Source organism: Podarcis tiliguerta (assembly GCF_965153285.1).
Source record: "Podarcis tiliguerta genome assembly, chromosome: 3".
Lineage (NCBI taxonomy): Eukaryota > Metazoa > Chordata > Lepidosauria > Squamata > Lacertidae > Podarcis > Podarcis tiliguerta.
In genome coordinates, this window is record NC_139536.1 from 85,020,141 (window position 1) to 85,034,558 (window position 14,418).

A 14,418-nucleotide genomic window follows, 5' to 3' on the forward strand; every position below is an offset into this window, starting at 1 on the left:
CTGAAAGTTCTTCAAGACCATCCTTTTTGTTTGTAGCTGAAATAGGGTATTGAGGGCAGTTCCCTCAGGGCAGATTTTCTTGCCAATGGAGTATCTTTCCTCTTACTTCTTCATATTTTATTAGACCATATGCGTCACACTGAATGAGGGACAGAGATTAAATAAATGTTTTAAATGTGTGCACATCAATAAAATAAACTAGTGATTGCCAACATTTTGGGGTCCGGGGCACATCTGGAAATTTGAAAATGGCTGCTGTCAGGAGTGTGGCCTGCCACAAAATGGCCACCGCTTCCAAAAGAGCAGGAAAAGGAAAAGAGATGGGAACATAAAATAGTTCAAATATTGGCGGCGGGGGGGGGGGGATCTATTCAATGTCATTTGTTTGTTTGTTAACAAAAGATATTATTAAAATGTTCTACTTTTCCAGATTCTGTTAAGTCTTGGTTGCTTTGCCACTGTTGCAGCTTTGCTGCTGTAGAATATATATATATGAATGAATCCAGGAATCCAACTGAGACATGTCTTAAACAGGAAGGAAATCAAAACAGAACAGCAACGGGAGGATTCCTGCATTGCGTCCCTCACCTCCACGTTTTTCCCCAAAAAGTTTATCAAGCTGCCTATCAACTGTTCCATGTGGCTAGCTGGCAGCAAAACAAATGATTCCTGTGCTTCTTTTCCTACTGCAAAACACACACTTTTTAAAAAGCCTCTCAAGCAGCTGCCTGCTGGCTATACTATGTGGCTGGCAGGTAGCAAAACAAAACAAAAAAAGTAGCAAGTGGGCGGATCTGAGGACTATTAAACAAAACAAAAACAGGAAAAGTACAGTCTAGAGAAGTGAAAAACAGCAGCTCTTTAGGACCCCAGGGGCACCTACTGCCTGGCATCTAAACAATCACAGCTTTGGCTTCACTCCTTGACTAGAAACACTGATAGGTGGGAGCAGCCAGGCTGGTTCTCCGTAACTTTTTTTTCGCCTAGGAGGGATAGATAAGTAGAAGAAAAATTCCTGAAAACAAGGTACAGGGATCAATCAGAGCTGCACAAAAAAGTATGAGAAAAACTCAGTACATAGAAACCTAACCCATTGTAAAATTATTACCAAGCAGCGAAAAATTAAATCTTAAAGCAGGGTTTTCTTCTTTCTGTTTGGGTTCTAGAGAAGTTACAGCACAAAAAAGCACCAGAGCAGGAGCAATGAGAAGGTGGGGATGGGACTGCTTGTGTGAAACAGAGATGAAGTTAAGGTGGAGGCTACATTCATATGTAGTTTATTCCATTTCCCCCAGCCTTTCCCTAATTGTTAATTCCCACATTATACTTGAGCTTTCACATGACGTGAAAGCAACTTCCAGAAACATAGCAGAATATAATGCAAGTTCAGAGCTCATTTCCATATTACTGGCAAATTGATTTTCACACACCCAAACACACACACCTGGCCAGATGACTGAACAATCTCTGAGATTTCTTTTTTAGCTAAGATATGCCTCTAGCTAGCCTAACAACTAAAGCCAGATTTTTTTTACTCACCTACTGGCAATTGGATTTTCTTTCCCTCTGATTCTTATTGGTTTTAGACAAGAGGCAAAAGAATATTTTGTGTCCAGATAACTCACAGAACTAAATAATTGGAGAAGATCAACTTGGAAATGCCAGCTTTTAATATATAAGGTTTTCCAACGGAATGAAATTCCCGGTGAAGAAGAGCATCTGTATTGCATATTCTTTTAGTTGCATAAAATTTGATACAAGACATGGAAATAGCACAGACAGACAGCCTAGATGTAATGAGCTGGAGGATCTGGGGCAGGAGAAATGGTTTTACCAGTTTCAAGTCCTCTAGGCAAATATGTCATGTTGCATTGCTCTTATATCTGATGCAATGCAATATAAAATAATACAGTAAAAACAAAGCAGTGGTTTATTCCACTGCTATTCAACAATATATATTTATATTTGCAGTTAATGCACAGTTATCCTGTGTATTAAATACCCTGAATGAATTATCACAGAAATTAAAACTGCAAGGACTGTGTGACAAATTCACCCATTTTCGAACAAGGTAATCGCTCCCTCTTCCAGTGCATTCCACGATGACCTTTTCAAGAAGTAGTTATGAGCATCACTTTATATGCCTACTGATAAGATAATAATTGATAGCTAGCATTAGGCTTTAGGGGCTCCAATCTTGGAGGTGTGACCCAGCATTAAAGCCTGTAAACCTGGATCAGTTCATAAATGACAATGAAAAGACAAGACATACTACAAGGAAACAAACACCTTTGGGATAAAGACGCATTTGGGTAGCCATTTATACTAGCTCAAGGTTATCAGGGGAAACCGTGTCTCTTTGGTTGTCTTCTATGCAGCCATAATTCAAAGATATCATATAATAACAATGTACTCCTTTTTTTCATTTTAGCAGATGCAGGCTTATTCCTTAATGCAAGGTTTCTCAAAGTGGTTGACATTGAGCCCCTGGAGTTTATGGGATTTTGCAGTGGGTGGATAAAAATGTAGGGGCGAAAAGGGGATCAAAAAGGACCGGTGGAGGAAAAGAACTTTACAAATTATAGTGTGCAAAAAGTAATTAGGAACTATGAGCCTCAGAAATAAGAGAGGTGCCACAAAGACCATGGTGCTTTATTGCTAAATATAGGTGAAGATTTTCACCTGTTAAATGTTAAATATATAGTGAAATTGGTTCAATTTACATTCCTTAGAACTTGGGTTGAGGTCAGTGTCAACTTTAGAAGCTCATTAAGGGGTCAATAAACTCAAAAGTTTGGGAAACCCTGGCTTAATGTGACACCTAACTACCAATTCTAGTTCCCTTTCAAATTAGGAGTGGGCTTCCACTGCTCTTAAATGGGAGCTAGATGGTTACTGGGCTAGATATGCTGCAATGGCAATAACTTTTCAGTATTCATTAAATAAGTATAATTGACCCCTTTTGCTTGAAGTACTAGCAAGTGGAAGAGCAAAACACTGATTTCTGTGTGGCTATTACTACCATGCCAAGTTTAGTGTTCTTGCATTCATTTACAGAGCCCTAAGCAACCTAGGTCCAGAGTACCTTGGGGATTGCCTTGACCCTTATATCCCAGCTCAGTCACTGAGACTCTCTGTAGGAGTGTCATTGGTGAGGCTCAGGCAACAACAAGAAATGAGCCTTTATTGTTATTCACTTACTATTATGGAATACCCTGCCAACAGAGGTTCAACGGGTGCCATATACATAAAATATATGTGGAGGTCAGTAGTGAGGTTAGGGCGCCCCAGTGAGATCACCAGATTGACTCTTCCAGTGTGCTTGAACCACCCCAAATTCACTTTTGCACAGCCCTGCATCACCCCGGCACCGTCCCAGGATACAGCAGGGTGCCACTGCTGGGAAGCCATGTTCACAGCACTGCCACTCCTCGTTGGTTGCTCCTGCCAAATAGTACTTAAGGAATTTCAACCATGCCAAACAGACAACATGACATCCTTCTAGGATGCTTCATGAAAGTCGGTCGTTGCTCCACAGATACGCCACTTGAAGGCATGTGTGACATCTGTCTCATGGGAACCTCCACTAGACTCCATGGTTTCCTTTCATCTCTCCTTGTCCCTGGTGCTAGGAACGCCACTGTTAAAAGAATCGCTTCTGTTCTTATAGGTTGCTGAATAATTAAATTCTTAATAATGCCATTTTAACCTTACAAGTAGGGCTTGCACTCTTGCTATTATAGATGTGAGCACAGTGTAATCAACAGGAAGCATTTGCCCATGTTGTAGAAAAATTCTTATCCTGAGGGTTTTGCTTATGCTTCAGAATGACCCCTTTGGGAATTCGTCAAATACTCTTATCCTGCTGAAAATGTTCCTGGGAGATTTTCTGAAAACCAAACCAAAGTTGAACCCTTCCTTCCCACTGATTATCAAGGGGATATTTAACTGTGACTTGCGCCAAGGAAACCACAAAATTTTCACAATGCCTGTGAAAGCTTTCTTTTTTGTGATGCACAGACAGTCAGTAAAAAAAATAAAAAAGGGAGTGGGTAGATGAATGCAGATCAAAATGGTTTGGTTTGGTTTTGGAGGGGAAAGCCTTTACTGTGATGGAGGCTTGTTGTTTAGTCGTGTCCGACTCTTCGTGACCCCATGGACCAGAGCATGTGATAACAGCAGTTTGAGAACTGTCGGAGATAGCTAATAGAAAAATAAAATTGTCCCATTGCTAGAAAATAGCCAACTTTACTATAATGCTAATTACTCACTTTTGATGTCATTCGTATTGCACAAGCATTAAGTGGTTACTGGGCTGCCTTTAAAAGAAAGGTTGCTAGCATTATTAAATTATGACGTGTTGAGTTTAAAGGACACATGTCCACATAGGGACACTTAAGGAACACAACAGAAATGGCTGCAGAGAAGTTCTTTCAACCAAGCTCATTGAATTGGTGCTGATAGGCACCTCTAATAGTCTCCCCTGGCATACTGATCACAACGTTTCGCTTTCACTCTCAATCTTGTTATTTGTGTTACTTGTATTGTTTAAAAATAAAGCGAAGAACAGAAATGACATTCAAGAGCAAGTATAAAATCAGTGTTTTTGCTTGTGCTTACAGAATTGTAATGGACACTTATTTTCAAAGCTTTCGCATTCTTGTTCTGCTTACATCAACATTTCCTTCTTCAAACAGTAGCCCTGTAAATAAGATTCTTTACAGAAGTTGAAACGCTAATAAACTCTGCTGCTGACAGTGGTGACAGTGTTGAGATTTTCCGGAATTCAAGGAATTGCATGCCTTTTGGCATCTAATGTTAGAGTTCTTAACCCCGCTCCTCCCTCAGAAAACTATTCTGATGTGCCAGAATTGCTCAATAAGTTGTCAGCACATTTGCTTTGAAAATAATTAAAGCAAAATGTCAATGCTATGTTCACTTACCTGTGAATAAGTACCATAAAACTTGGTAGGGCTTACTTCTGAGTAGACACATACAGAACTGCACTGTTGGAAGTGTACATTTCAGATCTTTTATAAGACTGTGCTAACTTCTCAGATCGCTTCAGGATCTAGAGAATATCTTCAAGGATTCTTGATTTAAATTGAGGAGCTTATTCTGTCCATTTGAACAAGCTACTTTTCTACCTAAACAAAACAATTGCTTTCTAGTAAATTAAAAAAAAAAGTAATCAAGCACCATAATACATGTTTTTATATCAAACAAAAGATGAAGGTGTCAAGAATCCTTCTGCTGCCATCCTACTTACCTGGAAGTAACCCTCATTGAACTCAGTGGGGTTCGCTTCCAATTAGACATGTAGAAAATGGCAACGTTAGTCACTAATATTGGGAGGGGGCCATAAAAATGATGGGTATTACTCTGACATTTATTTTTCTTGAGTACCAACTTTGGAATGCTGTTAAAGCATTGCAACTAAAAACTTCGAGAAATAATGTTGATAGGTTTTTTTATTTACCTTGTGGAAAAGTTATATGTATATATATATATATATATATTTACAAGACTTTTCTGCAATAATCTTTGCTTATTCACTTTATTTCTCTGTTCAACAGGTTTTACTGGTAAGCTGTGTGAAACAACTATTGGTGGCTGTTTGTCACGACCTTGTGGCGCTTTCAGTCTCTGTGAAGATGGATTTGATGGTTATCGTTGTTTCTGTGCACCTGGTTTTATAGGTAGGTTTGGCTCTAAAGATACTTTAAATTCATTAAGCAGGCCCCTTCCCCCAAACTGCTGCATAGCAGCTACTATTTTGTCAGTTTGTTGTCTATCGGTCCTACATGGCTCACTTCATATGCCCGTGGTTCTTGCACGATCATTTATGGGAAGATGCGAGAATCTGCTGTTGGATTCCTAAACCAGCAGGGATTATGTGAAGGTGCTAACTGCATAAACACATATGTAGTGGGACTTAAATATATAGTCACTACAATTTGTATATAGGGACGCAGGTGGCGCTGTGGGTAAAAGCCTCAGCACCTAGGACTTGCCGATCGAAAGGTCGGCGGTTTGAATCCCCGCGGTGGAGTGCGCTCCCATCGCTCGGTCCCAGCGCGTGCCAACCTAGCAGTTCGAAAGCACCCCCGGGTGCAAGTAGATAAATAGGGACCGCTTACTAGCGGGAAGGTAAACGGCGTTCCGTGTGCTGCGCTGGCTCACCAGATGCAGCTTATCACGCTGGCCACGTGACCCAGAAGTGTCTGCGGACAGCGCTGGCTCCCGGCCTATAGAGTGAGATGAGCGCACAACCCTAGAGTCTGTCAAGACTGGCCCGTACGGGCAGGGGTACCTTTACCTTTACCTTACAATTTGTATGAGGTCCCTTTATGAAAGGGCCATAAGAATTTCACAAATAAAAATGATGGCATCCCTTGGCTCATAGAGTTGGTTGGATGAATTGTAAGTGTTGCTCAGTCCAGCAGCCTTTTGATTGAGGACTTGCTCGGTGTCTGAATTAGATCCCTGTTACAGAGCGGGCATTTGTTCTCTAGTACCAAACCACACATAGCACATCATGAGAAATTGGCTAAAATTATATGAGAATTTTAAAATAACCCATGGGATCTTAATGTGAATTGTCTATTCATCTATGCACTGATTAAGGGGGGTAGGTTAGGACCATAGGAGGATAAGCTCAACCCAGCAGTTAATCAGGGCTTCGCTTGACCTGGATATTAGGAAGAGGAGACACAGCAATATCTGCAGCAGAATTCTCCTTGTCTCCACTCTCCATCACTCTGCCTTCAGGATTATCTTTCGCAATTCCCTTGTAACTGGAAATGCATAATACTCATTCCTTTCCCTGTGTCAGTTTGCTATCCTGTCAATCAGAAGTCAAGGAGGAGGACCACATGACCTAGTATCCCTGGCCACTGGAGTTTTCGTTTAACTGTCTACTTGTGCTTCAATATAATTGATTACTGCAAATTGTAAAGTGCTGCTGTGAAACCTAACATGGTTGCTGGATGTAGCTACTTGGAAATCAAAACTACAAGGGTGATTTTAACAGGACTCTGGTACCTCTGGTTAAGCACTTAATTTCTTCTGGAGGTCCATTCTTAACCTGAAACTGTTCTTAACCTGGGGTACCACTTTAGCTAATGGGGCCTCCCGCTGCCACTGCGCCTCCGCCGCGCGATTACTTTTCTCATCCTGAAGCAAAGTTCTTAACCCGAGGTACTGTTTCTGGGTTAGCGGAGTCTGTAACCTGAAGCCTCTGTAACCCGAGGTACCACTGTAGTTCATGTTGGAAATTCAATATCAGAATTTGGGCAGAAAACAAATTATCCTGGCTTTTGTTAGATGTGGAATCATTGTTCACCACTTCCAAATAAAATCATAATGACACCAAAAAGTGTACATTTAAAGTAGACAGCCAATGTGATTTTTTAATATATATTTGTAGATTTTCACTCACTCACACACACATATATATATTTGTAGAAATAGTCACACAGGTCAGTTGGTTAAGCATCTCAGGGCAGTTTGCAGCATAAAAATAAAATATAAAAACACAAAATACATAATACATAATAAAAATAAGAATAATCCTCCCTTCCAGACACATTTAAAAGGGTATCAGATGTTAATCAGGCACAGGCTGATTTACTCTTGGGGCCTAAATGAATGAAGGCACCACCCGAACTTCCTAGGGGGGAACCACTGCAGAAAAGGGCCATACTCATGTTGCCACCCTCTGGACCTCTCGTGGAGGGGGCACACAAAGAAGGGCTTAAGATGAATCTCAGGGTCTGGGTAGGTTCATATGGAGGGGTGAGTCCTTGAGGTATTGCAGTCCAGAACTGTTATAGTTATATAGTTAGACTACAGCAGAATTTACTCCTGAGTAAGTACATATTGAATAACATTGTTAGTCTTAAGCCTAATTTGAAAGTTAAGCACATGCTTCATTCTTTCTCATTAAAATTAGGATTTAAAATGCTTGACAATTGCTGAGCCATTCCCTTTGATTGCACAGAAGTAAGCAGTCATGCCCACCATGATGACAACTCTTAGAGCTGACCTTAAATATACTTTCAGATTGCTAAGGGGTGATTACTCCTTTTATCATTGACCAACATCTTTCTTTTAGAATATTAATTTCAATGGGAAAGCTTTTATATTTTCAAATTCTAGGTTCTAAAAGAATTTCATTCTAAATACCTCTAATGGGTCTGCATTTACCCATGAAAGAAACTGCTGAAAGCAAATGTTTTCTTGGCTCAATAAATCACTACGATCACCTCAAGAAACATACATCATTCCTCTGCTTTATTAAGGGGAACTTGAAAGAAAAAAATTTGCGAAACAAAATAGACACAGTTAAGCTTCAGCACTACTCAGTCTAAACAGTATTATATCTAAATTATTCATTAAATATATTTATCTCTCTCCTTTCTTCCATGTTGGGATTCTAGGCAGCTTACAGCATTTAAAATTATAATTATATAACACAGAATAAAAAAGCAAACTAGTTAAAAACAGCAATTAAAATACTTCAGAACAGAATTAAAACTAGCAATCAAAACAGTAATCCCAATCTAGCCTTGTTCACTTTTGCAGCTTTGCTCTATGGACTTTTATCCAATAGGTGTAAAGAGCATTGCAAGTAAGCATGTGCATGAGCTCTGTGTGAGAGTGAAGTATATGCTTAACTTTGGGTGGCTAAAGACTGGAACTTCAGCATAATGTTAGATCAAGTTGATCGACCGGGGACTTTGACATACTGTTGGATCATTGTGGCAAACGCCCTTAGGGATGGCCAATTTCCTCAAATTGCCATCAGAGAACTGAATACCAAAAGGAGTTAGAAATTTATAGCAATTTGTATAGAAAATATGAGTGTTCCGTCTTGATGAGATAATGTTGCCTGATGTTGGTTACTTTTACATCAAAGGTAGGATCCTCTACATGGAAATTAAGACCCGTATTCACTTATACGTTTGATTTTGTTGTTTCCATTTGCGCTGCCCTTTGAAGAATTTCTCAGAAATGTCCTCTTCACTTATTTCAAGGGAATAACTGTGAGACAGAAATGGATGAGTGCCTAAGTGGCCCCTGCCGCAATGGTGCTACGTGTGTCGAACAGCTTAATGCCTTCAGCTGCCAGTGTTCTGATGGATTTCAAGGTAACCAGAAAATTGTCAGCCTTTAAAATGCAGTGGATACAAATAATCATATCTAGGAGATTTATGCACATCCCAGTGCATGTTTAATTCAGAAGTAAATCTCTTTGTGTTTGCTCAAGTAAGTGGGAATAGGATTGTGCCATTAACTTCATCCAAAGCTAGAAATGTAGAATCATTTCATCTATCTCAAATCCTAAAAATAACTGTATTCACAAATCATAATATATTACTGTAAAAATTAACAATAGCGGCTCTTTCAGTTACCTGGTTACTTCAGTTGAGTGCTTTGGTTATCTCCTGCTGATAAATATGTGAAACAAATGCTAGCTTTATTTAAATATGGAAGGGTGTCGCTATTGGGCTTGATCCCATTGCTTGCCTCAGGTCTTGAGATGTATGAGCACCTCTGTTGTCACCCGTTGTCCTGTCGTGAGATTGAGAATGAAAGAGAAGATATAGCAAAGGAATCAACAAATGATACTAATTGAAGGAAGAAATGCTAGAGGTCTGGTGGAGGTGTCTATAGCACTGTCTCTTCTGCCTATACTGAATCAGTTTAGATTATGGCAGCCTGAGAATACGGAGAATCTGTGTGGTCACCCATCTGCCTCTTTGACCCTTGCCCATCCTGGCTTCTTAGAACTAGCCATTGGTGGGTTGACTGGATGGGATGAGAGGGTGATTGATGCTTCATTGGAGAGGAAGGAGGTACCAGAGGTTGAGAAGTGCTGAGGTGTATATTTTTAGAACTCACCTGGTTTTTGTAATTGTCAGTTTTTTAAAAAATTGTTCTTAATATTGCATAATAATTTCAATACAATGCAATAATAATAATAAGAGTTCTGTGTCCTAAAACACACACCCAAAACAAGGCTGAGGGCTTTGGCCTGCCAGATGTTGCTGAACTACAGCTCCTATCATCCCTGGTCATCAGCTGTGCTTGCTGGGGCTGCTGGGAGTTGTAGTTCAGCAACATCGGGAAGGCAAAATATTCCCCACCCATGCCTCAGCATATAATACCACGAACTCTCTCAGGTTCTTAACTGGTATAATGTGTTTTTCACATTTGAAATTTCTCCTTTTACTTTGGTGAGCATTCATTCACTAGCTTATCAAGAACAGAAGGAAGATTTCCCTTCATGTCACGGCAAATGCAGTCTATTATATTTGTGTCATTTCTTTTCTCTTCCCTTTATATTGATACAAATTGATAAGGAAATTGCCTGCCATGAGTCTTGAGAATCAATTCAGTGTCAGTGAAGACTTTGTTCTTTGTGTGCCTTCTTAGTAAACCAGTGAAATATCTTGAATAATGCTTTAGAGCGACAGGTTGAAAGTATAATAATGTTACTGACAGAAAGTTCTGAGGAGTAAGTGGCTTTCCATGGAAATGCAAAACAAAATCGTAGTCATGATTAAATGTCTGGATGCTGCAAAATATTGTCTTCTTTCCTTCCACTACTTTATAGGCACACTTTGTGAAATCGACATAAATGAATGTCACTCAAACCCCTGTCTCCATAATGCAACTTGTACAGACCTTATTGGCGGATATGACTGTGTCTGCCTTTCCGGCTTCACAGGTGAGTGGCATCCATAATGGATCCAGTTTTCTATGGAAGAGTAGCCTTCAAGATATTCATTAAGACTAATTTGCTGCTGCTTCCTTCTTGTTTCTCTTTATCTCCCCCAACTTGCATTCATTTGCATTCCAGATGATCTGGATTGCCAGCCACATCTGTGAACTTTTCCAAAATAAAATGAGCAGGGCCATGCCTAGAATGGACCGTGACTACATCTATGCAAAGGGATGATAAATATGTGCTTGATAATTGTTGCCAGAGAGCACTAATCTGTCTCCTTTCTGTATGTTTGTTCATGAGCACCTTGGCTCAAAAAGCTTCATTTTGACTGGAAAGGAAGGTTGGAGAGTTCTAGATAGCTAGGATAAAATCCACTTGAAGTTTCCCATAGAAGCTGTCTATTGAAAAGGACAAAGAAGTCTCTTCAGCCTCCATACACTGCTTTGGGGCCTCCTGAGATAATTAACGCTCTGGATCCTGACAGAATCAAAGGAATACCATAGCACTCTTTGGGCATGTTTAAGCTGTTTGTTAGAATAATATTAAATGATTTAATAAATGAATGGAAGGGGCCAAGGCAGCCTGCTCCATCCCCTTGCTTTTGTTATTCTCATTGACCTCCATGAGTTTTCTGAGTTTCTCTAAAGCTCCCTGAGTCTTCCTCAACCTACCTGGACCTTCTAAGTCTCATTTGTTAGCAGACATGCACTTCCAGATGAGTGCTAGTTCTTTACAGTAGCGCCCCAAGTGATTCCAAAAGAAGATTCTTGCTATCATGGGCTCATCCTGCATCCAACTAAGTTTTAAGCAAAGTGTACCCATGAAAATTAATGAACCTAAATTTGCCATGCTTATTAATACCCATGAGCCTACTCTGAATAAGACTAACATTGGATCCAACCCTTAGTACAGAATGCTGGCTTCAAGAACTGAAACAGTCACACCATGTAACCTCTGTGGCCTGAAGCCATCTCACTCCTTATCTCCCCTCCTTCCATTTCTGGGACAGTTAGCCATCAAAATGCTATTTTTTTATACTTTTTAAATTTAATAATAATAATCTTTTTATGACAACCTCTCATCTTCATCTCTATTGCTCCCTGAGTACCTTACAAGGGCACTTTGCAACCTTGACTGAAATGAAACAAAGTTTTGCATGCTGTGCTCTTTATGTATTTTTTTCCCATAAGCATACATGGTTCGGGCCAGGCATAGGCAAACTCGGCCCTCCAGATGTTTTTGGCCTACAATTCCCATGATCCCTAGATAGCAGGACCAGTGGTCAGGGATGATGGGAATTGTAGTCTCAAAACATCTGGAGGGCCAAGTTTGCCTATGCCTGGTTTGGGCCATACTTAATGGCCAGACAGTAGTTTGTTCTCTGGCAGAATAGAGCCAGGGTTCACTATAAGAAGCAGCTTCACTACACATTTGAGCTAAATCCTCCCCATTCACCAGTCAAATGTGTTGCAGAAGGGCTTATTCCCAGAATACTGAGAAGTAATTTGCAGAGCTGTATAGAGGCACATGTCACCAAAAAGTAACATAATTCAAGGAGAGAATGTACCGGTAAGTCATGAGAGTGTGAAGTAAATAGATGCTGACAATAATATACTGTGTGTAAGGTTCTTATTTGTTTGATTTCGAGGAGATTCTCAGCATGGAATGGATCTGGAATCTTGAGGTACAAATTGAACAATTATCAATTGACACCTGCCTGTCTTAGTAAATTGCTGCATCTTCAATTATCTTTTCAAAGGTATGCACTGTGAAACTGATATAGATGAATGTGCTTCGTTTCCTTGCAAGCATGGAGGCACCTGCATTGACCAACCTGGTAATTACTACTGCCAATGTGTGACTCCATTTAAAGGTAATGAACACCGAGGGAGAAGGGAAAGTAAACATAATTAACTTTAGAAAGCATTTCTGTCACTTGTCTGAACTCATTTCACTCTTCTGAGCAGCATTATTAGGCCTTTATTTTCTCAGAGCGAGCTTCAAAAGTGACCAGCCAATTATCTCTGAGGCTGTGACTAATGTGAAATAAACTTTGTTTATTCATCTGCTGAAAGAGTTCAGTTATTTATTAGAAGAGATGCTAACAAACATAAGAAACATAGGAGAGGATCTTGGTAGCACATGGCCTCTTGAAAGGAAGAAAGGTATGGGCCATTTAACTTAGTGATGCGGTGCTCAGGAGAAGCACAGGAGAGGCTGGAGCAAAGCTGCTATCAGCCTCCCGTCTCCCGCCTGCCTGCTTGGATTGAGTTAAGCAATCCCGTTTGCTGCAGTTCCTTATGTGTTGAAGTTAATAAAGTTGTGACTAGCATATTTTTGGCCTTGTGCCTTTCTGGAGTGTGGGGACACGACACCTGTTCTATAATAGCACCAGTTTCATCAAACAAAGACTAACCAACAAACTCCCGATACTTTCAAAATACAATTAAAACTATGAAATTAAATCAATTTAAATTATCATATGAAATCAGCAGGCAGTAAAATAAACACAGGGCACCTCCTTAAGGAGGTGACAAATGTTGACACCCTTCCGGATTTTTACTAATGAGTAGGATGTTGCCGCCATCAATCTGAACATGTGGAAATTCAGCCTTAAAGGGGAAAACATAGAACCAAATCTGCTGGACCAAGTTGGATGGCTTTAAAAAATAATTAGGCAAATTTGTGGAGGATAAAGCTATCAATGGCTACTAGCTTAAACTTAAACAGTCCCCAAAGAATTCTGGGAGTTGTAGTTTATTAAGGGTTGGGAGAGTTTTTAGGAGACACTTATTCCTCCCTCCAGAGTTCCCTGTGAAGAGGGATTGACTCTTGAAATTGTAGCTTGGGGGGGGGGAATAGGGACTTCTTAACAACTCTCAGCACCCTTAACAAACTACAGCTCCCAGAATTCTTTGGGAGGAAGTCATGACTGTTTAAAGTGCTTTAAATGTATGATGTGAATGTAGCCAATGCTGCATGCCCCATAACCTGCTTGTACAACTGAGCTTTCTTTTCCCCTCCTTTCCACTGCACTCATATGTACCAATCAAACTCTCTTTAGTTTTTTTTTGGGGGGGGCACTAAGAAAAGGCCTGGAATGGGACACCGAGGGTGGAGCAGGGGAAATCATTGGGGGCTACCTTGCCCAAATGAAAGTGCCTTTACAAGTTCCTTTGGGTGCAACACATAGCCCCTGTTGAGAGTTGGAGAACAAAGCACACCTAACCATAGATCAGGAGGTTGTACCCAGTGCTGTTTTTCTAGGAAAACAGGTGCTGGAACTCACCACAAACACTTCGCTTGTTCTCTTATAGTGGCAATGAGACCCTCCTGAGAGGTGCCGGAACTGAGTTCTGGCTGAAAAAAAGCCCTGGTTGTACCTATTTTTAGGGTCCTATGTTGTGCTATATAAAAGAACTTAACGTTCACCTATCTAAGCAGAATGCTATGGTTTGTAAATTTTAGAATCTTCCTTGTCTTATTTTGCCTGGGCACAGCCATGCTTTCCCCTTCCTAAAGGAGATCTGTATAAACACAGTTTATCGTTTCTATAGAGAGGGCTAAGAAGATGTCCTTGAAAATGATGGGGTTATAAACCTGTCACCTTCTTTAGTCTTCTGAACAACAAGAAGAAAAGGAATAAGTACATTTTTTCCTACCCAATGGCTACCTAATTGAGC

General features: G+C 40.2%; 1 protein-coding gene across 6 annotated transcripts in view; it reads left to right on the top strand.

Annotated features, from left to right (window-relative positions):
- Positions 1-14,418, top strand: part of EYS (eyes shut homolog) — a 456,551-nt gene that overhangs the window by 15,244 nt on the left and 426,889 nt on the right. For 4 of the 6 annotated variants that reach the window (XM_083431300.1, XM_083431295.1, XM_083431298.1 and 1 more), the window contains 4 exons: positions 5,577-5,699; positions 9,039-9,152; positions 10,622-10,735; positions 12,495-12,608. In XM_083431300.1, the coding sequence (XP_083287426.1) occupies positions 5,577-5,699; positions 9,039-9,152; positions 10,622-10,735; positions 12,495-12,608 (465 nt within the window). Of the gene's footprint in view, positions 1-1,697; positions 2,072-5,576; positions 5,700-9,038; positions 9,153-10,621; positions 10,736-12,494; positions 12,609-14,418 lie in introns of those variants that run through there. The other 2 variants (XM_083431297.1, XM_083431296.1) reach the window with 2 other exon arrangements.